The 25,040-nt window shown below is 49.0% G+C and overlaps 1 protein-coding gene across 1 annotated transcript in view; it reads left to right on the top strand.

Moving 5' to 3' along the window:
- CCNQ (cyclin Q) overlaps positions 1 to 21,203 on the top strand; it is a 50,280-nt gene extending 29,077 nt beyond the window's left edge. Inside the window, exons 5-6 of the mRNA XM_063936328.1 lie at positions 14,403 to 14,630; positions 20,104 to 21,203. Coding sequence (XP_063792398.1) covers positions 14,403 to 14,630; positions 20,104 to 20,193 — 318 coding nt within the window. The 3' untranslated portion in view covers positions 20,194 to 21,203. The remainder of the gene's footprint in view (positions 1 to 14,402; positions 14,631 to 20,103) is intronic.
- Positions 21,204 to 25,040: the final 3,837 nt, after the last annotated feature.

Raw genomic sequence — 25,040 nt, 5'->3', positions numbered from 1 at the left:
TTCTGTGGTGGTTGCAGAGTGCTCACCTTTTTGGAGGGCCGCAGATTTGGCATTCAGGACTGGGTCCTGGTGACCACGAATGCCAGCCTGAGAGGCTGGGGAGCAGTCACACAGGGAAGAAATTTCCAGGGAGTGTGGTCAAGCCTGGAGACTTCACTTCACATAAATATACTGGAGCTAAGGGTAATTTACAATGCTCTAAGCCTGGCAAGGCCTCTGCTTCAGGGTCAGCCGGTGTTGAACCAGTAGGGCAACACCACGGCAGTCGCCCACGTAAACAGACAGGGCGACACAAGAAGCAGGAGGGCAATGGCAGAAGCTGCAAGGATTTTTCACTGGGCAGAAAATCATGTGATAGCACTGTCAGCAGTGTTCATTCCGGGAGTGGACAACTGGGAAGCAGACTTCCTCAGCAGACACGATCACCACCCGGGAGAGTGGGGACTTCATCCAGAAGTCTTCCACATGATTGTGAACCGTTGGGAAAAACCAAGGATTCTTCGCTGGGCGGAAAATCATGTGATAGCACTGTCAGCAGTGTTCACCACATGATTGTAGTCCATTGGGAAAGACCAATGGTGGACATGATGGCGTCCCGCCTCAACAAAAAACTGGACCGGTATTGCGCCAGGTCAAGAGACCCTCAGGCAATAGCTGTGGATGCGTTGGTAACACCATGGGTGTACCAGCCAATGTATGTGTTCCCCCCTCTGCCTCTCATACCCAAGGTACTGAGAATTATAAGGCGAAGGGGAGTAAGAACGATACTCGTGGTTCCGGATTTGCCTAGAAAGACTTGGTACCCGGAACTTCAAGAGATGCGCACGGAGGATCCGTGCACTCTACCTCTAGACTTACCGCGGCTGCGTTTGACGGCATGGCGGTTGAACGCCGGATCCTGAAGGAGAGGGCTCCGACGGAGGAATTTCAACTGGGTCGATTCCTACATTTCCTGCAAACAGGATTGTCTATGGGCCTCAAATTGGGGTCCATTAAGGTTCAAATTTCGTCCCTGTCGATTTTCTTCCAGAAAGAATTGGCTTCAGTTCCTGAAGTCCAAGCTTTTGTCAAAGGAGTACTACATATACAGCCCGGTTGTGCCTCCAGTGGCACCGTGGGATCTCAATGTAGTTTTGGGATTCCTCAAATCCCATTGGTTTGAGCCACTCAAATCGGTGGATTTGAAATATCTTACATGGAAAGTGACCATGCTACTGGCCCTGGCTTCGGCCAGGAGAGTGTCAGAATTGGCGGCTTTTTCGTACAAAAGCCATATCTGATTTTCCATTGGGACAGGGCAGAACTGCGGACGCGTCCTCAGTTTCTCCCTAAGGTGGTATCAGCGTTTCACCTGAACCAACCTATTGTAGTGCCTGCGGCTTCTAGCGACTTGGAGGACTCCAAGTTGTTCGACGTTGTCAGAGCCTTAAAAAAAAAAAAAAATATGTGTGTGTGTGTGTGTGTGTGTGTGTGTGTGTGTGTATGTGTATATATATATATATATATATATATATATATATATATATATATATATATATATTATTTATTTATTTCAAGGACGGCTGGAGTCAGAAAGTCTGATTCGCTGTTTATACTGTATGCACCCAACAAGCTGGGTGTTCCTGCGTCTAAGCAGACGATTGCTCGTTGGATTTGTAGCACAATTCAACTTGCGCATTCTGTGGCAGGGCCTGCCACAGCCAAAATCTGTAAATGCCCACTCCACAAGGAAGGTGGGCACACCTTGGGCGGCTGCCCGAGGGGTCTCGGCATTACAACGCTGCCGAGCAGTTACGTGGTCAGGGGAGAACACGTTTGTAAAATTCTACAAATTTGATACCCTGGCTAAGGAGGACCTGGAGTTCTCTCATTCGGTGCTGCAGTCATCCGCACTCTCCCGCCCGTTTGGGAGCTTTGGTATAATCCCCATGGTCCTGACGGAGTCCCCAGCATCCACTTAGGACGTCAGAGAAAATAAGAATTTACTTACCGATAATTCTATTTCTCGTAGTCCGTAGTGGATGCTGGGCGCCCATCCCAAGTGCGGATTGTCTGCAATACTTGTACATAGTTATTGTTACAAAAATCGGGTTATTGTTGGAAGCCATCTTTTCAGAGGCTCCTCTGTTATCATGCTGTTAACTGGGTTCAGATCTCAAGTTGTACAGTGTGATTGGTGTGGCTGGTATGAGTCTTACCCGGGATTCAAAATCCTTCCTTATTGTGTACGCTCGTCCGGGCACAGTATCCTAACTGAGGCTTGGAGGAGGGTCATAGGGGGAGGAGCCAGTGCACACCACCTAGTGGTCAAACTTTTAATTTTGTGCCCTGTCTCCTGCGGAGCTGCTATTCCCCATGGTCCTGACGGAGTCCCCAGCATCCACTACGGACTACGAGAAATAGAATTATCGGTAAGTAAATTCTTATTTCTCTATCGTCCTAGTGGATGCTGGGGTTCCTGAAAGGACCATGGGGAATAGCGGCTCCGCAGGAGACAGGGCACAAAAAGTAAAGCTTTAGGATCAGGTGGTGTGCACTGGCTCCTCCCCCTATGACCCTCCTCCAAGCCTCAGTTAGGTTTTTGTGCCCGGCCGAGAAGGGTGCAATCTAGGTGGCTCTCCTAAAGAGCTGCTTAGAAAAGTTTAGCTTAGGTTTTTTATTTTACAGTGAGTCCTGCTGGCAACAGGATCACTGCATCGAGGGACTTAGGGGAGAAGAAGTGAACTCACCTGCGTGCAGGATGGATTGGCTTCTTTGGCTACTGGACATTAGCTCCAGAGGGACGATCACAGGTACAGCCTGGATGGTCACCGGAGCCTCGCCGCCGGCCCCCTTGCAGATGCTGAAAAGAGAAGAAGGTCCAGAATCGGCGGCAGAAGACTCCTCAGTCTTCTTAAGGTAGCGCACAGCACTGCAGCTGTGCGCCATTGCTCTCAGCACACTTCACACGGCAGTCACTGAGGGTGCAGGGCGCTGGGGGGGGGCGCCCTGGGCAGCAATGAAAATCCTTTTTTTGGCAAAAAATACCTCACATATAGCCTCCGGGGCTATATGGAGATATTTAACCCCTGCCAGAATCCATTTTTAAGCAGGAGACGAGCCCGCCGAAAAGGGGGCGGGGCCTATCTCCTCAGCACACAGCGCCATTTCCTCACACAGTTCCGCTTCAGGAAGGCTCCCAGGCTCTCCCCTGCACTGCACTACAGAAACAGGGTTAAATCAAGAGAGGGGGGGCAAAATTTGGCGAAATTGTGATTTTATAAAAGCAGCTATAAGGGAGCACTTATTATAAGGCTATCCCTGTAAAATATAGCGCTTTGGTGTGTGCTGGCAAACTCTCCCTCTGTCTCCCCAAGGGGCTAGTGGGGTCCTGTCCTCTATCAGAGCATTCCCTGTGTGTGTGTGTGCTATATGTCGGTACGTGTGTGTCGACATGTATGAGGACGATGTTGGTGAGGAGGCGGAGCAAATTGCCTGTAATGGTGATGTCACTCTCTAGGGAGTCGACACCGGAATGGATGGCTTATTTATGGAATTATGTGATAATGTCAACACGCTACAAGGTCGGTTGGCGACATGAGACGGCTGGCAAACAAATTAGTACCTGTCCAGGCGTCTCAAACACCGTCAGGGGCGTTAAAACGTCCTTTTACCTCAGTCGGTCCACAGACACGGACACTGATTTCAGTGTCGACGGTGAAGAAACAAACGTATTTCCCTTTAGGGCCACACGTTACTTGTTAAGGGCAATGAAGGAGGTGTTACATATTTCTGATACTACAAGTACCACAAAAGAGGGTATTATGTGGGATGTGAAAAAACTACCTGTAGTTTTTCCTGAATCAGATAAATTAAATGAAGTGTGTGATGATGCGTGGGTTCCCCCCGATAGAAAATTATTGGCGGTATACCCTTTCCCGCCAGAAGTTAGGGCGCGGTGGGAAACACCCCTTAGGGTGGATAAGGCGCTCACACGCTTATCAAAACAAGTGGCGGTACCGTCTATAGATAGGGCCGTCCTCAAGGAGCCAGCTGACAGGAGGCTGGAAAATATCATAAAAAGTATATACACACATACTGGTGTTATACTGCGACCAGCGATCGCCTCAGCCTGGATGTGCAGAGCTGGGGTGGCTTGGTCGGATTCCCTGACTAAAAATATTGATACCCTTGACAGGGACAGTATTTTATTGACTATAGAGCATTTAAAGGATGCATTTCTATATATACGAGATGCACAGAGGGATATTTGCACTCTGGCATCAAGAGTAAGTGCGATGTCCATATCTGCCAGAAGATGTTTATGGACACGACAGTGGTCAGGTGATGCAGATTCCAAACGGCACAAAGGTGTATTGCCGTATAAAGGAAGAGGAGTTATTTGGGGTCGGTCCATCGGACCTGGTGGCCACGGCAACTGCTGGAAAATCCACCGTTTTTACCCTAAGTCACATCTCTGCAGAAAAAGACACCGTCTTTTCAGCCTCAGTCCTTTCGTCCCTATAAGAGTCATATCTGCCCAGGGATAGAGGAAAGGGAAGAAGACTGCAGCAGGCAGCCCATTCCCAGGAACAGAAGCCTTCCACCGCTTCTGCCAAGCTCTCAGCATGACGCTGGGACCGTACAGGACCCCTGGATCCTACAAGTAGTATCCCAGGGGTACAGATTGGAATGTCGAGACGTTTCCCCCTCGCAGGCTCCTGAAGTCTGCTTTACCAAGGTCTCCCTCCGACAAGGAGGCAGTATGGGAAACAATTCACAAGCTGTATTCCCAGCAGGTGATAATCAAATTACCCCTCCTACAACTAGGAAAGGGGTATTCTTCCACACTATATTGTGGTACTGAAGCCAGAAGGCTAGGTGAGACCTATTCTAAATCTAAAAAATTTGAACACTTACAAAGGTTCAAATCAAGATGGAGTCACTCAGAGCAGTGATAACGAACCAGGAAGAAGGGGACTATATAGTGTCCCGGGACATCAGGGATGCTTACCTCCATGTCCCAAATTTGCCCTTCTTACTAAGGGTACTTCAGGTTCGTGGTACAGAACTGTCACTATCCGTTTCAGACGCTGCCGTTTGGATTGTCCACGGCACCCCGGGTCTTTACCAAGGTAATGGCCGAAATGATGATTCTTCTTCGAAGAAAAGGCGTCTTAATTATCCCTTACTTGGACGATCTCCTGATAAGGGCAAAGTCCAGGGAACAGTTGGAGGTCGGAGTAGCACTATCTCGGATACTGCTACAACAGCACGGGTGGATTCTAAATATTCCAAAATCGCAGCTGATCCCGACGACACGTCTGCTGTGCCTAGGGATGATTCTGGACACAGTCCAGAAAAAGGTGTTTCTCCCGGAAGAGAAAGCCAGGGAGTTATCCGAGCTAGTCAGGAACCTCCTAAAACCAGGAAAAGTGTCAGTGCATCATTGCACAAGGGTCCTGGTAAAAATGGTGGCTTCCTACGAAGCAATTCCATTCGGCAGATTTCACGCAAGAACTTTTCAGTGGGATCTGCTGGACAAATGGTCCGGATCGCATCTTCAGATGCATCAGCGGATAACCCTATATCCAAGGACAAGGGTGTCTCTCCTGTGGTGGTTACAGAGTGCTCATCTTCTAGAGGGCCGCAGATTCGGCATTCAGGATTGGATGCTGGTGACCACGGAGGCCAGCCCGAGAGGCTGGGGAGCAGTCACACAAGGAAAAAATTTCCAGGGAGTGTGATCAAGTCTGGAGACTTTTCTCCACATAAATATACTGGAGCTAAGGGTAATTTTATAATGCTCTAAGCTTAGCAAGACCTCTGCTTCAAGGTCAGCCGGTATTGATCCAGTGGGAAAAACATCACGGCAGTCGCCCACGTAAACAGACAGGGCGGCACAAGAAGCAGGAGGGCAATGGCAAAAACTGCAAGGACTTTTCGCTGGGCGGAAAATCATGTGATAGCACTGTCAGCAGTGTTTCATTCCGGGAATGGAAACTGGGAAGCAGACTTCCTCAGCAGGCACGACCTCCACCCGGGAGAGTGGAAACTTCATCGGGAAGTTTTTCCACATGATTGTGAACCGTTGGGAAATACCAAAGGTGGACATGATGGCGTCCCGTCTGAACAAAAAACGGGACAGGTATTGCGCCAGGTCAAGAGACCCTCAGGCAATAGCTGTGGACGTTCTGGTAACACCGTGGGTGTACCAGTCGGTGTATGTGTTCCCTCCTCTGCTTCTCATACCTAAGGTACTGAGAATTATAAGACGTAGAGGAGTAAGAACTATACTCATGGCTCCGGATTGGCCAAGAAGGACTTGGTACCCGGAACTTCAAGAGATGCTCACAGAGGACTTATGGCCTCTGCCGCTAAGAAGGGACTTGCTTCAGCAAGTACCATGTCTGTTCCAAGACTTACCGCAGCTGCGTTTGACGGCATGGCGGTGGAACGCCGGATCCTAAGGGAAAAAGGCATTCCGGAAGAGGTCATTCCTACCCTGGTCAAAGCCAGGAAGGAGGTGACCGCACAACATTATCACCACATGTGGCGAAAATATGTTGCGTGGTGTGAGGCCAGGAAGGCCCCACGAAGAAATTTCAACTCGGTCGATTCCTGCATTTCCTGCAAACAGGAGTGTCTATGGGCCTCAAATTGGGGTCCATTAAGGTTCAAATTTCGGCCCTGTCGATTTTCTTCCAGAAAGAATTGGCTTCAGTTCCTGAAGTCCAGAAGTTTGTCAAGGGAGTATTGCATATACAACCCCCTTTTGTGCCTCCAGTGGCACTGTGGGATCTCAACGTAGTTCTGGGATTCCTCAAATCACATTGGTTTAAAACCAGTCAAATCTGTGGATTTGAAGCATCTCACATGAAAAGTGACCATGCTCTTGGCCCTGGCCTGGGCCAGGCGAGTGTCAAATTGGTGGTTTTTTTTCTCAAAAAAGCCCATATCTGTTTGTCCATTCGGACAGGGCAGAGCTGCGGACTCGTCCCCAGTTCTCTCCCTAAGGTGGTGTCAGTGTTTCACCTGAACCAGCTTATTGTGGTGCCTTGCGCCTACTAGGGACTTGGAGGACTCCAAGTTGCTAGATGTTGTCAGGGCCCTGAAAATATAGGTTCCTGAACGGCTGGAGTCAGGAAAACTGACTTGCTGTTATCCTGTATGCACCCAACAAACTGGGTGCTCTTGCTTCTAAGCAGACTATTGCTAGTTGGATGTGTAATACAATTCAGCTTGCACATTCTGTGGCAGGCCTGCCACAGCCAAAATATGTAAATGCCCATTCCACAAGGAAGGTGGGCTCATCTTGGGCGGCTGCCCGAGGGGTCTCGGCTTTACAACTTTGCCGAGCGGCTACTTAGTCAGGGGCAAACACGTTTGTAAAATCCTACAAATTTGATACCCTGGCTAAGGAGGACCTGGAGTTCTCTCATTCGGTGCTGCAGAGTCATCCGCACTCTCCCGCCCGTTTGGGAGCTTTGGTATAATCCCCATGGTCCTTTCAGGAACCCCAGCATCCACTAGGACGATAGAGAAAATAAGAATTTACTTACCGATAATTCTATTTCTCGGAGTCCGTAGTGGATGCTGGGCGCCCATCCCAAGTGCGGATTATCTGCAATACTTGTACATAGTTACAAAAATCGGGTTATTATTGTTGTGAGCCATCTTTTCAGAGGCTCCGCTGTTATCATACTGTTAACTGGGTTCAGATCACAGGTTGTACAGTGTGATTGGTGTGGCTGGTATGAGTCTTACCCGGGATTCAAAATCCTTCCTTATTGTGTACGCTCGTCCGGGCACAGTATCCTAACTGAGGCTTGGAGGAGGGTCATAGGGGGAGGAGCCAGTGCACACCACCTGATCCTAAAGCTTTACTTTTTGTGCCCTGTCTCCTGCGGAGCCGCTATTCCCCATGGTCCTTTCAGGAACCCCAGCATCCACTACGGACTCCGAGAAATAGAATTATCGGTAAGTAAATTCTTATTTTTTAAACCTGAAATCTCTGAACCTGTACTTGAAGAGGTTCAAGTTCAAAATGGAATCACTCAGGGCGGTCATCGCCAGCCTGGTGGGGGGGGGGGGATTGGATGGTGTCCCTGGACATAAAGGATGCTTACCTTCATGTTCCGATATTGTCCCCACCCCCCCCCCCGCCTCAGGCGTTCCTGAGATTTGCAGTGCAGGACTGTCACTACCAATTTCAGACGTTGCCGTTTGGGCTTTCCACGGCCCCGAGAATTTTCACCAAGGTAATGGCGGAAATGATGCTGCTCCTGCGCAGGCAGGGGGTCACAATTATCCCATACTTGGACGATCTCCTCATAAAGGCGAGATCTCGGGAGAGGTTGCTGGACAGCGTGTCTCTATTCATGAAGACGTTGCAGTTACACGGCTGGATTCTCAATATACCGAAGTCCCAGCTAGTCCCTAGAACGCGTCTGACCTTTTTGGGGCTGATTCTAGACACAGACCAGAAAAAGGTTTTTCTTCCGATCGAAAAGGTTCAGGAACTCATAGCCATGGTCAGGAACCTATTAAAACCAAAAAAGGTGTCAGTGCATCATTGCACGCGGGTCCTGGGGAAGATGGTGGCTTCCTACGAGGCCATCCCTTTCGGCAGGTTCCATGCGAGGACCTTTCAATTGGACCTTTTGGACAAGTGGTCCGGATCCCATCTACAAATGCATCAAAAGATCACACTGTCTCCCAGGACCAGGGTATCTCTCCTGTGTGGCTGAACAGTGCTCACCTACTAGAAGGTCGCAGGTTCGGCATTCAGGACTGGGTCCTGGTGACCACGGACGCAAGCCTCCGAGGCTGGGGAGCAGTGACACTGGGAAGAAATTTCCAAGGTCTCTGGTCAAGCCTAGATTCTTGTCTCCACATCAACGTCCTGGAGTTGAGGGCCATATACAACGCCCTGCGTCAAGCGGAGGAATTGCTTCTGAGAAAAACGGTTCTGATTCAGTCAGACAATGTCACGGCAGTGGCTCATATAAACCGCCAAGGCGGAACAAGGAGCAGAATGGCCATGGCAGAAGCGACCAGGATTCTACGCTGGGCGGAAGGCCATGTAAGCGCGCTGTCAGCGGTGTTCATCCCGGGGGTGGACAACTGGGAGGCGGACTTCCTCAGCAGGCACGACCTGCATCCGGGAGAGTGAGGACTTCATCAAGAAGTCTTCGCACGGATCATTGAGGACTGCCTCAAATCGACATGATGGCATCCTGTCTCAACAAAAAGCTAAAGCGGTATTGCGCCAGGTCAAGGGCCCCTTAGGCGGTAGCGGTAGACGCTCCTGTGACACCTTGGGTGTTCAGATCGCTCTATATGTTTCCTCCTCTTCCTCTCATACCCAAGGTGTTGAGAATAATACGAAGAAGCAGGGTCAGAACAATACTCATTGTTCCAGATTGGCCACGGAGGACTTGGTATCCGGAGCTGCAAGAGTTGCTCGCAGGGGATCCATGGTCTCTTCCTCTAAAGCAGGACCTGCTGCGGCAGGGGCCCTGTCTGTTCCAAGACTTACCGCGGCTGCGTTTGACGGCATGGCGGTTGAACGCCGGATCCTAGCGGAAAAAGGGATTCCGGAGGAGGTCATTCCTACCCTGATCAAGGCTAGGAAAGACATGACGTTAAAACATTATCACCGTATATGGCGGAAATATGTTTCTTGGTGTGAGGCCAGAGCCGCTCCTACGGAGGAGTTCCATTTGGGCCGTCTACTCCACTTCCTTCAAACAGGAGTGACTTTGGACCCTTATGGACCCTAATTTTAGGCCCAGATTTCGGCCTTATCCATTTTCTTTCAAAGAGAATTGGCCTCTATTCCTGAAGTACAGACCTTTGTGAAGGGAGTGCTGCATATTCAGCCTCCTTTTGTGCCTCCGGTGGCGCCTTGGGATCTTAACGTGGTGTTACGGTTCCTCAAGTCACCTTGGTTTGAACCACTCAAAACTGTGGAGTTGAAATACGTCACGTGGAAAGTGGTCATGTTGTTGGCGTTGGCTTCGGCAAGACGTGTTTCCGAATTGGCGGCTTTATCACATAAAAGCCCATACTTGGTTTTTCACGTGGATAGGGCAAAGTTGAGGACTCGCCCTCACTTTCTGCCAAAGGTGGTCTCATCTTTTCATGTGAACCAACCTATTGTCGTGCCTGTGGCTACACGGGACTTGGAGGATTCAGAGTCCCTGGATGTAGTCAGGGCTTTGAAGATTTATGTGACCAGAACGGCTAGAATCAGGAAGACTGAAGCTTTGTTCGTTCTGTATGCGGCCAACAAGGTTGGCGCTCCTGCTTCAAAGCAGACTATTGCTCGCTGGATCTGTAACACGATTCAGCAGGCGCATTCTACGGCAGGATTGCCGTTACCGAAATTGGTTAAGGCCCACTCCACTAGGAAAGTGGGCTCTTCTTGGGCGGCTGCCCGAGGGATCTCGGCATTACAGTTGTGCCGAGCAGCTACTTGGTCGGATCAAACACATTTGCAAAGTTCTATAAGTTTGATACCCTGGCTGAGGAGGACCTCCTGTTTGCTCAATCGGTGCTGCAGAGTCGTCCGCACTCTCCCGCCCGTTTGGGAGCTTTGGTATAATCCCCATGGTCCTTACGGAGTCCCCAGCATCCTCTAGGACGTTAGAGAAAATAGGATTTTACATACCGGTAAATCTATTTCTCGTAGTCCGTAGAGGATGCTGGGCGCCCGTCCCAAGTGCGGACTTCTTCTGCAAGACTTGTATATAGTTATTGCTTACATAAGGGTTATATTATAGTTTTCGGTGGTACCGTGGCTATGTTGTTGTTCATACTGTTAACTGGGTAAGTTTATCACAAGTTATACGGTGTGGCTGGTATGAATCTCGCCCTTAGATTTACAAAAATCCTTCCTCGTACTGTCCATCTCCTCTGGGCACAGTTTCCCTAACTGAGGTCTGGAGGAGGGGCATAGAGGGAGGAGCCAGTGCACACCCAGAGTCCAAAGCTTTCTTAAAGTGCCCTATCTCCTGCGGAGCCCGTCTATTCCCCATGGTCCTTACGGAGTCCCCAGCATCCTCTACGGACTATGAGAAATAGATTCACCGGTAAGTAAAATCTTATTTTCAGACGTTGCCGTTCGGACTCTCCACGGCACCGAGGGTATTCACCAAGGTGATGGCGGAGATGATGGTCCTCCTTCGTTAAAAAGGAGTCAATATAATTCCTTATCTTCGACGATCTACTGATAAAAGCGAGATCCAGGGAACAGTTGGTGCAGAACATCGCACTCTCCCTGTCAATACTCCAACAACACGGTTGGATCATGAATTTTCCAAAGCCGCAGTTGGAACCGACGACAAAATTTGTCCTTTTTAGGGATGATTCTGGACACAGAAGTACGGAGAGTATTTCTTCCAGTGGAAACGGCTCTGGAAATCCAGAAAATGGTCAAATATTGAAACCAACAAGCGTGTCGATCCGTCAATGCATTCGGTTGTTGGGGAAAATGGAAGCGGCCTACGAGGCCATACAGTTTGGCCGATTTCATGCCAGAGTATTCCAATGGGACCTGTTGGACAAATGGTCCGGATCCCACCTACACATGCACCGGATAATAATCCTGTCCCCCAAAGCCAGGATTTCGCTCCTGTGGTGGCTACACAGTTCTCACCTACTAGAGGGAAGCAGGTTTGGGATTCACGACTGGGTCCTAATAACCATGGATGCAAGTCTCTGAGGCTGGGGAGCTGTCACACGGGGAAAGCTTCCAAGGAAAGTCAGGAAGCCTGCCTTCACATAAACGTTCTGGAATTGAGAGCCATTTACAACGGCCTTCTACAAGCGGTACATCTTCATCAAGATCCCGTGCAGATCCAGTCGGACAATGTAACAGCAGTCGGGCACATAAACAGGCAAGGCGGAACGAAAAGCAGAGCGGCAATGGCAGAGGTGACAAGGATTCTCCTCTGGGCAGAAAGACATGTTATAGCTCTGTCAGCAATTTTCATTCTGGGAGTGGACTACTGGGAAGCAGACTTCCTCAGCAGACACGATCTCCATCCAGGAGAGTGGGGCCTCCACCAAGAAGTCTTCGCAGAGGTGACAAGTCTTTGGGGAGTTCCTCAAGTAGACATGATGGCATCTCGTCTAAACAAGAAGCTTCAGAGATTTTGGGGGTAATTCCAAGTTGATCGCAGCAGGAATTTTTTAGCAGTTGGGCAAAACCATGTGCACTGCAGGGGGCGGCAGATATAACATTTGCAGAGAGAGTTAGATTTGGGTGGGTTATTTTGTTTCTGTGCAGGGTAAATACTAGCTGTTTTATTTTTACACTGCAATTTAGATTGCAGATTGAACTCACCACACCCAAATCGAACTCTCTCTGCACATGTTATATCTGCCTCCCCTGCAGTGCACATGGTTTTGCCCAACTGCTAACAAAGTTCCTGCTGCGATCAACTCAGAATTACCCCCATTGTTCCAGGTCGAGAGACCCTCAAGCAATAGCAGTGGATGCACTGGTGACCCAGTGGGTGTTTCGGTCGGTATATGTTTTCCCTCCACTTCCACGGATTCCAAAAGTTCTCAAAATAATAAGAACAAGAGTTTGAGCAATCTTCATTGCCCCAGACTGGCCAAGGAGGGCTTGGTATCCAGATCTTCAGGAGTTGCTCATAGAAGATCCTCGGCCTCTTCCTCCTCGAGAGGACCTACTACAGCAGGGGCCGTGTGTGTATCAAGACTTACCACATGGCTGTTGAGCGTCTGATCCTACCCCGAAAGGGTATTCCCAAAGAAGTCATCCCCACTCTTATTCAGGCCAGGAAAGGAGTAACGTCTAAACATTGCCACTGAATTTGGAGAAAATGTGTCTTGGTGTGAATCCAAGAAGGCTTCTACGGAAGAGCTTGAGTTGGGATGGTTTCTCCATTTTCTGCAGGCTGGTGTGGATGCGGGCCTTAGATTGGGGTCAATCAAGGTCCAGATTTCGGCCTTATCAGTTTTCTTTCAAAAACAATTGGCCTCCTTTCCAGAAGTTCAGACGTTTGTGAAAGGGGTTCTGCACATCCAGCCTCCATTTGTGCCTCCAGTGGCACCATGGGACCTTAATGTGGTGTCGCAGTTCCTTCAATCAGATTGGTTTGAACCTCTGCAGGAGATAGAATTGAAGTTTCTCACTTGGAAAGTGGTGATGCTTTTGGCCTTGGCATCCGCAAGGCGGGTGTCTGAGTTGAGGGCCTTGTCTCACAAGAGCCCTTACCTGATCTTCCATGAAGACAGGGCAGAGTTAAGAACTCGTCAACAATTTCTTCCAAAGGTGGTTTCATCCTTCCACATAAACCAACCTATTGTGGTGCCAGTAGCTACTGACACTTTCACTGAGTCAGTCTCTAGATGTGGTTAGAGCTTTGAAGATTTATGTCGCAAGAACAGCTCGATTACGGAAAACAGAGGCTCTGTTTGTCCTTTATGCTCCCAGCAAGATTGGGTGTCCCGCTTCTAAGCAGACTATTGCGCGCTGGATCAGAGGGACAATTCAGCACGCTCATTCTACGGCAGGCTTGTCGGTACCGAAGTCGGTGAAGGCCCATTCTACTAGGAAAGTGGGCTCATCCTGGTAAGCTGCCCGGGGCGTCTTGGCTTTACAACTTTGCCGAGCAGCTACTTGGTCAGGGTCAAACACATTTGCTAAATTTTATAAGTTTCACACCTTGGCCGATGAGGACCTCAAGTTCGGTCAATCGGTACTGCAGGGTCATCCGCGCACTCCATCCCGTACTGCAGCTTTGGTATAAGCCCATGGTACTGAAGTGGACCCCAGCATCCTCTAGGACGTATGAGAAAATAGGATTTTAATACCTACCGGTAAATCCTTTTCTCCTAGTCCGTAGAGGATGCTGGGCACCCGACCCAGTGCGTACTTTACCTACAGTTTGTTCTTTATAGTTACACAAGTTGTTTCATTTTGTTTTCAGCATGTTGCTGTAAATGGTTCATGCCTGTTGGCGTGTGTCATGTTGAATGCCATGTTGTGCGGCATGGTTGAGGGGTGCGCTGGTATGAATCTCACCGTTAGTATAAAAGTAAATCCTTTCCTCAAAATGTCCGTGTCTCTGGGCATGGTTCCTAAAACTGAGGTCTGGAGGAGGGGCATAGAGGGAGGAGCCAGTTCACACCCTTGAAAAGTCTTAAAGTACCCATGGCTCCTGCGGAACCGTCTATACCCCCATGGTACTGAAGTGGACCCCAGCATCCTCTATGGACTAGGAGAAAAGGATTTACCAGTAGGTATTAAAATCCCCATTGTCAGGCAGCTATTATACTGTGTGTAGGTGATGAGGACGATGTTATGTCAGGCAGATATTATACTGTGTGGAATGTTTTGGCTATGTTATGATTTATTTTCTGTGGTTTTTTTTTTCCCCTTGCAGTATTTGCTACATTACCTCGTTTCTTTAAAGAACTGGATGAATCGGCATAGCTGGGAGCGCAACCCTGTTGCTACGGCTTCTTGGGCTCTCCTCAGGGACAGCTACCATGGGGATATATGCCTCCGCTATGAGGCACAACACATTGCTGTAGCTGTGATATACTTTGCTTTGCAGTGCTATGGGGTAGAAGTGCCAGGCAACGAGAGCGCGGAAAATCCATGGTGGAAGGTAAGGACTATTTAGGTGCTATTAACCATCAGCTACAGAGTGTGCATTAGTAGAGAAGGTTGACAGGAAATACAGTATATAGAGGCAGGTGGGGATGGGGAATGGGCAGCCTACCGGCAGACGGGGATGGGGAATGGGCAGCCTACCGGCAAGCGGGGATGGGGACTGGGCAGCCTACCGGTAGGTGGGGATGGGGGGAATGGGCAGCCTACCGGCAGGTGGGGATGGGGGGAATGGGCAGCCTAGAGGCAGGTGGGGATGGGGGGAATGGGCAGCCTAGAGGCAGGTGGGGATGGGGGAAATGGGCAGCCTAGAGGCAGGTGGGGATGGGGGAAATGGGCAGCCTAGAGGCAGGTGGGGATGGGGGGAATGGGCAGCCTAGAGACAGGCGGGGATGGGGGGAATGGTCAGCCTAGAGGCAGGCGGGGATGGGGGGAATGGTCAGCCTAGAGGCAGGCGGGGATGGGGGGAATGGGCAGCCTAGAGGCAGGCGGGGATGGGCAGCCTAGAGGCAGGCGGGGATGGGGAATGGGCCTGCCTAGAGGCAAGAAAAGAGAATTGGGGCATGTACAGTACACAAGTAAATTGGTTGGATAACTGTAAAATATTTAGGTATTCATAGCTACTGTTCAGATGCCAGTTTGCCATTTGTTTAGAGCCAAACAGTTATTGAGCAACATTTTTATAGTCTTACTGTAAAAAATTTTTGTAATTTTTGCTGGTTGGCTTTACACATGTGCCTATAGTAAAGGCCGTCTGGCTTTATTCATCAGTGCCGGCAAGCATTCTCTGCCCAGGAGGGTAGTACTGGTGATAGGGAGGTCTTACAGGGGGACACAGAGCATTACAGCCGGCAGTGCTACTTGCAGCAGCATTGGGGGAAATAAGTGAATAAAGGATTCCGTGCTTGATAACCATTTGAACTTGGTAATAACAGTTGTAACTGGTGGGGGCTGGGGAGCACGAGTGGCTACTGTGAGGCAGAGGCATTATAAACCACCAGTATTAAAGCAGCCATTGGCGTCTGGCGTCTGTGTGCAGCTTCCAGGTGCGTGTTATAGTTGGAATGAGGAGAGCGAACACGATGGGGGAGATGAAAGATGAACTGGTCTTTGTAGAAATCAGCTGCCGTCAGCCATGTCTGCCTCTCAGCATTTTTATTAATTGAACTATTATGGCTCTCCCCCAGCTGAAGTCACTGTGTGCCCAGTATATGTCTCTGGCATCGTGCTCGCTGCTGGGCAGAGAGCCAGGACTCTGGAATCAGCTGGACAGAGATTATTCCTGTAGATCTCCCGGAAAATGCTGGCCTCGGTGTGATGAGTCTTCTTGGTGCTGCTCTGTAATTTCCCGATGCTTGCACATTGGTGAGAAGAATATGTAGGAGGCGGGACACAGCCGATGCAAACAAATATTTGTAGGCGCATAACTTACAACCGGGATAATGGAGAACTAGTCTTGGAAAACTGGGCACACAGCTGCGTCAGCTGGCGGATAGCTGTAATAGATCAATGAATAAGAAATTCTGATTTCTATAAGACTAGTTCATCTTTCTTACTGTATCTCCAACTTGTTCGCTCTCCCCATTCCAAAGCAGCTGGAAGCTGCACATAAACGCCAGTCGCCAATGGCTGCTTCCATAATGGTGGCTTATAATGCCTTCGCCTTACAGAACCCATTCGCGCTCCTCAATGCGCCACCAGTTTTAAATTGTTATTCTTCAATCTCATGTATGGTGGCGTGGTCAGGAAGTAGCGGATGTTTGTGCAAGATTGAGATGTTCTTTATATTCTAACGAAACACTTTGGATGATACTAAGGGCATAAAACATGTTTGTACGCAACGGTGCGATTATTGGCAGACTGCGCAGGTGCCGCGATCACCGTAACACACACACACACACACACACGAAGGTGTCGCTGCAAACTGGGAGTTTACAAAGAGTGCTTGGCAAAACACTGGCATGTCATGGCCATTCTCGAGGCGGGTATCTGCCGTCGGCTGCAAGCTCGTACGTACAAATACAAGACTCCTGCCTCGCTAGTGCTGCGGCCTGTCTGAATAGCCATAGGTCTATCCTTAACCTCGATGTTCCTCGTCCTTGCGTATTGGCAGCATATGTGTACGCAATTGCGATTGGGTCGGTGACGGCTCCGATGGGCGTGTCTTTTCTTTCCTAGGCGGCAGCTTCATGTGCTAACATTAACCGTTCCGTAGCCTAGAAAATTGCATTTGAGTACAAACATGAGTAAGGGCCTACGCCTTGCAGCTGCCTATTTGCAGAGCACTTTAGGTTGTGGTCCCTGCGGAAACTAGCAGGGTGGCCGGTTTCTGCCAGCGATAGATCATAGAGAGGACTATGGGCCAGTTTCAGACCTGATCAGCGGCTGATTATCGAATGACTGCGTATGCACCGCAACGCGCACGCACATTGCCAGACAGCGACAGAATGTTGCAAACATGTTGGGCGTACGCAAGGTGATTGACAGGAAGAGGACATTTGTGGGTGGTAACCGGCCGTTTTCTGGGAGTGTCAGGAAAAACGCAGGCGTTCCCAGGGAGGGTGTGTGACGTCGGCTCCGGCCCCAATCAGCCTGTTCTCATCGCACTGTAGGAGTAAGTCCTGGGCTGCGCACACACTGCGCAGAATGGAAAAATCATTAGCTGGTGAGTGAGTTGCACACGGATTTGCAGATGTCCGCTGCCTGGCGAAATTTTTGCACGGCGCACGCATGCGTTCGCACACTTGCACGGGGCGGGTTTTCATTCTCAATGGGTGGCGACTATCTGATCGCAGACCTCTGCAAATTTGCAGCACAGCGATCAGGTCTGAGTTGATCGCAGCAGCAAGTTTGTTAGCAATTGGGCGAAACCATGTGCACTGCAGGGGGGGCAGATATAACCTTTGCAGAGAGAGTTGGATTTGGGTGGGTTATTTTGTTTCTGTGCAGGGTAAATACTGGCTGCTTTATTTTTGCACTGCAATTTAGATTTCAGTCTGAATACACCCCACCCAAATCTAACGCTCTCTGCACATGTTACATCTGCCCCACCTGCAGTGCACATGGTTTTGCCCAACTGCTAACAAATTTGCTGCTGCGATCAACTCAGAATATAGGCCCTATATTTCTTTATCTACACAGAATTATCCAGCAGAAGCGATTTGCCGGTACACCCTGGCATGTCACAATATGATAGTGGATCAGACAGATTCAGTTCCTCCTAGGATGACAGCTCGGTTACATTGCCCTGCAGTGTTATGCAAATCTTATATAGAATGCTGCCTTCAGTATTGAAACTAATTATTGCAAGACTACTTCAATTGAACTGTATTGCCTATTAAAAATGACCTACATTTCTGTGACACAACGGTTACTACCTGCAAACAAGAAAACATCATAGAAATATTGAACCTATGCGGGTTTCACTAAACTCGTAGCTGATCAGTAATCTGACTGCTGACTGTGACATTGCAGCTAAAGTGGACTTGTCCTTTTATAAAATGGGATCTTGGTGTCTTTTAAACATAAGAATTTATCTCAATCACCGTATGATTTGTAAAGACATTAAACTTTTTTTATTGTAAACTTTTTAATATCATTCCACATCACCAAATGTACTTTCTAATACTGCTGTCATTGTTTCATAAGGCTAGAATATTAATAATGTATGTACAGATGGGTCCATGTTTATCTTGACCTTTAATAGGATAAACTGAGCTAGGGCAGTCGGACTTAATCACCTGCTATAATGACTTAATCCCCTGCTGTATTGTTCTCTGTATTGTATTGCAGCTGAGAACAATAGATGAAGGGTTTGTGTTAATAAACCATGTTGTGCCTAGGCGCAGAAAACTAGCCAAGATAACCGTGGACCCATCTGTAAGTTACCCAATCGCATTCATCCTGCAAGCCTTTTACTAGCGTTGTGTCGCCATAACACCGTGGTTACTAGCTTTGCTTTGCTGTTCCTGTATTGTAAAGCATCTTGTTCTACCCACAAGCGCTTATCATAGGTCAGTAGTTCTCAAACTGTGTGCAGGGGTGCTTTGGATTGGTGGTCCAGGACCAATTCAAATTACCGTATATACTCGAGTATAAGTCGACCTGCATATAAGCCGAGGCACCTAATTTTACCACAAAAACCTGGGAAAACTCATTGACTCGAGTATAAGCCTAGGGTGGGAAATGCAGCTCTAGCCGTACACAGCCCTCGTGCTGCCTCCAGATGTGCCCCCGTGCTGCCTCCAGATGTGCCCCCGTGCTGCCTCCAGATGTGCCCCCGTGCTGCCTCCAGATGTGCCCCCGTGCTGCCTCCAGATGTGCCCCCGTGCTGCCTCCAGATGTGCCCCCGTGCTGCCTCCAGATGTGCCCCCGTGCTGCCTCCAGATGTGCCCCCGTGCTGCCTCCAGATGTGCCCCCGTGCTGCCTCCAGATGTGCCCCCGTGCTGCCTCCAGATGTGCCCCCGTGCTGCCAGATATGCCTCACAGTGCCAGATGTGCCCTCGTGCTGCCAGATATGCCCCACCGTGCCAGATGTGCCCCACAGTGCCAGGAAGGGTACTTACCCTCCATCGCTCCCGCGCTGTCTTCTGAAGGAGGGACATGGAGGGCACAGCGCGCGCCTCTCCTGTGTCCCTCCTGCGTCTCCGGCGGCGTGTGTGTGTTAAATGAAGTGCCGGTTCGTGAGCCAAACAGAACTCACGAACGGGCACTTCATTTAACACACACACACACACACACACACACGCCGCCGGAGACGGGGACACAGGAGAGCCGCGCGCTGTGCCCTCCGTGTCCCTCCTTCCACTGACTCGAGTATAAGCCGAGGGGGCTTTTTCAGCACAAAAAAACGTGCTGAAAAAGTCGGCTTATACTCTAGTATATACGGTATTTATGGTCAATGTAATTGGCAGCCAGCAGCACTGGTTTTGCCTATCATAACATATGTGGACAAACAGAAGCAAATCTTGTTCCTCCCCACGTAATTGAACCTAAGGATGAAATATAAACACAGTTTATTTAATTTAATATACTTTTCTAAATTTCTCAGTAAGAAACTTTTGGCCTAGTGGTGCCATGAAAACAATTCTGATGACTCATTCACAAAAGTTTTAGAACCACTATCATAGGTAATTGCATTGTCAGACCTTAGAACAGGGCTGGGCAATAAATGGCCCTCCAGCTGCTGTAAAACTAAACCTCCCAGCATGCCTTGCCACAGTTTTACTACTTGGCCATGCTAAAACTGTTGCAGGACATGCTGGAATGTGTAGTTCAACAACAGCTGGAGAGGAGGAAGCTCCAAGTCCACCTTAAACACTATTAATAAACCTGGGCGACAAACACAGTCAAACACTGTTTTGTTTGTTTCTAGTCACTAGCCTTAAAAACACTACTGTAAAACCAATGTATACCAGGTATACTTTGTTATAATGTCCTCAAATTATATACTTCTTTCTGTTCCTTTCTAGGTGTTTAGCGAAGACCTTACAAGAGCGACCATTGATAACATAATATCTGAGCTGATACAGATATATACTATAGATACTGAAATACCTTGACTGCAAGGGGTTATTCTCAGGCCTTGGATCTAAGCGGACTGTATGAAGACAAGCGATGAGGGCCACTCTCCTTGTGTAGTGCACAGTGACCATCAGAAGCAAGCTATGTTTTGCCTACAACAGGCATCTTCAGGCTGTCACAGAAGACATTAATAGTCTGGGTACATTCTGTTATACTGAGGAAAATACATGGATGTGTTTGCTCACCGCTTTAGTGATGGGACGTAGGTATTGTACATGGATACTCTTGATGGATTGATGGTTCATATGTGGCTTTTACGATATCACTAATATAATGTACAGTGGTGGTCATTCCGAGTTGTTCGCTCGTTGCCGATTTTCGCAACGGAGCGATTAAGGCAAAAATGCGCATGGTACGCAGCGCTCATGCGCTAAGTATTTTAGCACAAAACTTAGTAGATTTACTCACGTCCGACCGAAGAATTTTCATCGTTGAAGTGATCGGAGTGTGATTGACAGGAAGTGGGTGTTTCTGGGTGGAAACTGACCGTTTTCTGGGAGTGTGCGGAAAAACGCAGGCGTGCCACAATAAAACGCTGGAGTGTCTGGAGAAACGGGGGAGTGGCTGGCCGAATGCAGGGCGTGTTTGTGACATCAAACCAGGAACGAAACGGGCTGAGCTGATCGCAGTGTAGGAGTAAGTCTCGAGCTACTCAGAAAATTCCTAAGAATTATTTATTCGCAATTCTGCTATGCTAAGATACACTCCCAGAGGGCGGCGGCCTAGCGTGTGCAATGCTGCTAAAATCTGCAGCGAACAACTCGGAATGAGGGCCAGTATACGGTGAGCCACTGGAAAAAACAGTGCCTGGATTTTAAACATTTAAAACATGTTATAAGGCAAAGCAATGTGATCATGTATTTTAACTGTACTCCAAAAATGTATATATTTTTTAATTGTGTACAGTCTTTGAATTTCATTTTTTGTCTTTTACATGTACCTTTGTCATTTAGCAGAAATGATTGTACATAAATAGGGTTTACCTGTTTGTCAAGCTACCATTCTTTCTGCAGCAGGTTACATTGGTTTCCACAGGGAAAACATCGGGGGTGTAGAGTGGGATCTTGATCCAGAGGCACCAACAGGCTAAAGCTTTAGCTGTCCCAGGATGCATAGGGGCCTCCTCTATAACCCCGCCCCCAGGCACACAGTTTCGAGTTGGTGCTACTGCAGGTCACCTAACAGGAGGGCTGCACTGAGCAACCCTGAAACGCTTTTTAAAGAAGATTTTTCTCTGGCTGGGCTGTTAGCGCTGTAGTCGGCGTGACATTCAGCGCTGCAGCTCCATCACCTCCCAAGCGGCGTAGCATACTCCCGCGGCCTGGTTCCCGGGTACTTGCGGTGGAAAAGTCACGGCTTAGGCACACCGCTCTCCTGGCTCTCGTAGCTGCTACTGGGAGGAGGTTGTTAAAGGGTCCCCCAGGCTGAACTTGCCGTAAATCTCGTTTCGACTGCAGTCTGGTGAGACGGACCACGGCGCTGGCGTGGACACGGTCACTGGGCAGGGACCCCACTAGACCACCGAGGCATTAGTACACTCGACCTGTGCTCTAACACCCCATTTAATAAGGCTCACAGTACCTGGGGTGGAGGTCCAGCATAGGGGAGGTGTCGCTTGACCTGTTGCCCCTCCCCTGGCGCCATCTCCTCGCAGATTTCCCACCCTGGAGCTGCCTCACCCTCTCTCCCTGACTGAGACACTGGGCGCCATCTTCTCAGCATAGCTGATGCTGTTCTCCGGGATTGCAGGGCAAGGTCTCCCTTGTAAAGCTGCCTGTACACATTGCTGAGACTTTACAAACACTTGAGTATCCTACATGTCTTGTCACACACAGCGTTAGTTGGGAAAGAGTGTACCTATTACAACATATATTGTACGAGTATTCTAATATATTCTCCGGTCACTGACCGCGCTGCAATAGAGTTAGATAGATAGATATATAGAGAGAGATATATTATAATAGTAAATACCGGGTGCCCTCACAGCATCAATTTACATAAGAAAAGCCTCAAGGTGCTACACTCCCAGGTTCAAAATGATCACTCATCAGACCAGCGTGGTACCAAGCAACGTTTCTGTGCTTTATTATCCGCACTGTCATCAGGCTAAAAACAAATACAGAAGTGCTCGCCTTATAAACAGTTTCACCTCGTGGACGCCACCCCTGGAAGTGGGACTGCAAACCCGACCGGCAGCGCGATATGAGTCACTGAGTGCATCCATCACCATGGATACTGGAATATACAAATGTCTGTAGAGATGTAATTACACACATTAAGCCAATTATCAAAGCTACTAAATATAATGTACAGCGGCAACAGGAAGGTCAAGCAGTACAATACGGCAGATATACCAAACAACTCCTCATTATTACCAGTTATTTATATAGCACACACATATTCCGCAGCGCTGTACAGAGAATATTTGCCCATTCACATCACTCCCTGCCCCAGTGGAGCTTACGATCTATGGGGGTCATTCCGAGTTGTTCGCTCGCTAGCTGCTTTTAGCAGCATTGCACACGCTAGGCCGCCGCCCTCTGGGAGTGTATCTTAGCTTAGCAGAATAGCGAACGAAAGATTAGCAGAATTGCTACTACATAATTCCTTGCAGTTTCTGAGTAGCTCCAGACCTACTCCTATCTTGCGATCAGCTCAGGCCGTTTAGTTCCTGGTTTGAGGTCACACACACGCCCTGCGTTTGGCCAGCCACTCCCCCGTTTCTCCAGACACTCCCGCGTTTTTCCCTGACACGCCTGCGTTTTTCCGCACACTCCCAGAAAAGGCCAGTTTCCGCCCAGAAACACCCACTTCCTGTCAATCACACTCCGATCACTTCAACGATGAAAATTCTTAGTTCGGACGTGAGTAAATCTACTAAGTTTTGTGTTAAAATACTTAGCGCATGCGCACTGCGTATCATGCGCATGCGCATTTTAGCCTTAATCGCTCCGTTGCAACGAGTGATCAACTCGGAATGACCCCCTATATTCCCTACCACGTATATACACACACATTCACATTAGGGTTAATTTTTGTTGGGAGTCAATTAACCTACCAGTATATTTTTGGATTGTGGGAGGAAACCGGAGTACCCAGAGGAAACCCACGCAAGTACGGGGAGAATATACAAACTCCACACAGTTAGGGTCATGGTGGGAATTGAACCCATGACCTCAGTGCTATGAGGCAGTAATGCTAACCATTACACCATCCATACTGTTACACCATCCATAAAGTTTAAATATACGGACTATCCTGTTCCTGTATATATGCACAATAGCTCCGAATTAAGCATATACATCTTCCTGAGGTTGTCCAAAGTCACAATACAGTAGCAACATATTGGCCATCATAAACAGTCAAACAACAAAAGTATATATCTCAGATCGTATAAAACGCATATGGTACTGTCGCTATAATAACCAGCACTCAATGCTTAATCCATATTTCTCTTACACCCTAGAGGATGCTGGGGACTCCAAAAGGACCATGGGGTATAGACAGGATCCGCAGGAGCTTGGGCACACTGAAAAGACTTTGACTGGGTGTGAACTGGCTCCTCCCTCTATGCCCCTTCTCCAGACCTCAGTTAGACTTTGTGCCCAGGACTGACTGGACACTCACTAGGGGAGCTCTCCTGAGTTTCTCTAGAAAAGACTTTTGTTAGGTTTTTTATTTTCAGGGAGACCTGCTGGCTACAGGCTCCCTGCAGCGAGGGACTGAGGGGAGAGAAGCAGGACCGACTTCTACTTAGTTAAGGGCTCTGCTTCTTAGGCTACTGGACACCATTAGCTCCAGAGGGTTTGATAACTTGGTGCGCCTAGCTGCTTGTTCCCGGAGCCGCGCCGTCACCCCCCTCACAGCAGTCAGAAGAAAGAAGCCGGGTGAGTATGCAGAAGGCAGAAGACTTCAGTGACGAGGTACAGCGCAGCGGTAGCGCTGCGCTCCATGCTCCTACACACTTCACCAACGGCACTCGCAGGGCGCTGGGGGGGGGGGGGGCGGAGAGCGCCCTGGGCAGCATGTTACTTGGTCTGGGAAGCTGGCAGAAGGCTTTGCAGTGCCTCTGCACCGTTTTTCGTACCCCCGCCAGCATTTTCATTTTAAAATTTTAGCGGGCTGAAGCGCGCCGGGAAAGGGGTGGGGCTTAGCCGCACAGCTCACCAGCGCCATTTTCTCTCATCCACGCCGCTGCATGAGACGCTGGCCCAGGAACTCCAAGCTCCACTACAAGTAACAGGGAGCTAATCGGGGGGGGGGCACAGTTATTGGTGCATAATTATTGTTATTTCTAGCAGCGCTTTCAACATATATTGTGTTCTGGGATATATGGGTGCTGGGGTGTGAGCTGGCATACTCCCTTTGTGTTTCTCTATCCAGGCTTCCTTGTGGGGCTGTCCCCTAGCTGAGGCAGTGTGTGTGGGTGTCGGTGTGTTATTCCCCGGAGGAGGTTGCTGGGGGAGCAGATGCGGGTCTGGAGTTGGCTCTGTCGGCACAGCCGACACCTGATTTACCCACAATGTTAAGTACGCTTAATACATATGTGGCCTCTTTGTCTAAAAGGTTAGATAAATCTGAGTCTCAGACACAGGTGTGGAGGAAATCCATGGAGGATGCTTTGTCTCAGGTGCAGGCCCCATCAGGGTCACAAAAGCGGCCGTTTACCCAGTTGGTAGACACGGATACCGACATGGATTCTGATTCCGATGTCGACTTCACTGAGGCTGCTTTACACCCGCAGTTAGTTAAGAGTATTCAGTACATTATTGTGGCTATAAAAGATGTTTTACACATTTCTGATGAACCTGCGGTGCAGGAAACA

The sequence above is a fragment of the Pseudophryne corroboree genome, chromosome 8 (assembly GCF_028390025.1).
Source record: "Pseudophryne corroboree isolate aPseCor3 chromosome 8, aPseCor3.hap2, whole genome shotgun sequence".
In the NCBI taxonomy this organism is placed as follows: Eukaryota; Metazoa; Chordata; class Amphibia; order Anura; family Myobatrachidae; genus Pseudophryne; species Pseudophryne corroboree.
Note: the sequence above shows the minus strand (reverse complement) of the source record. Positions and strands in the feature narration are given on the sequence as shown.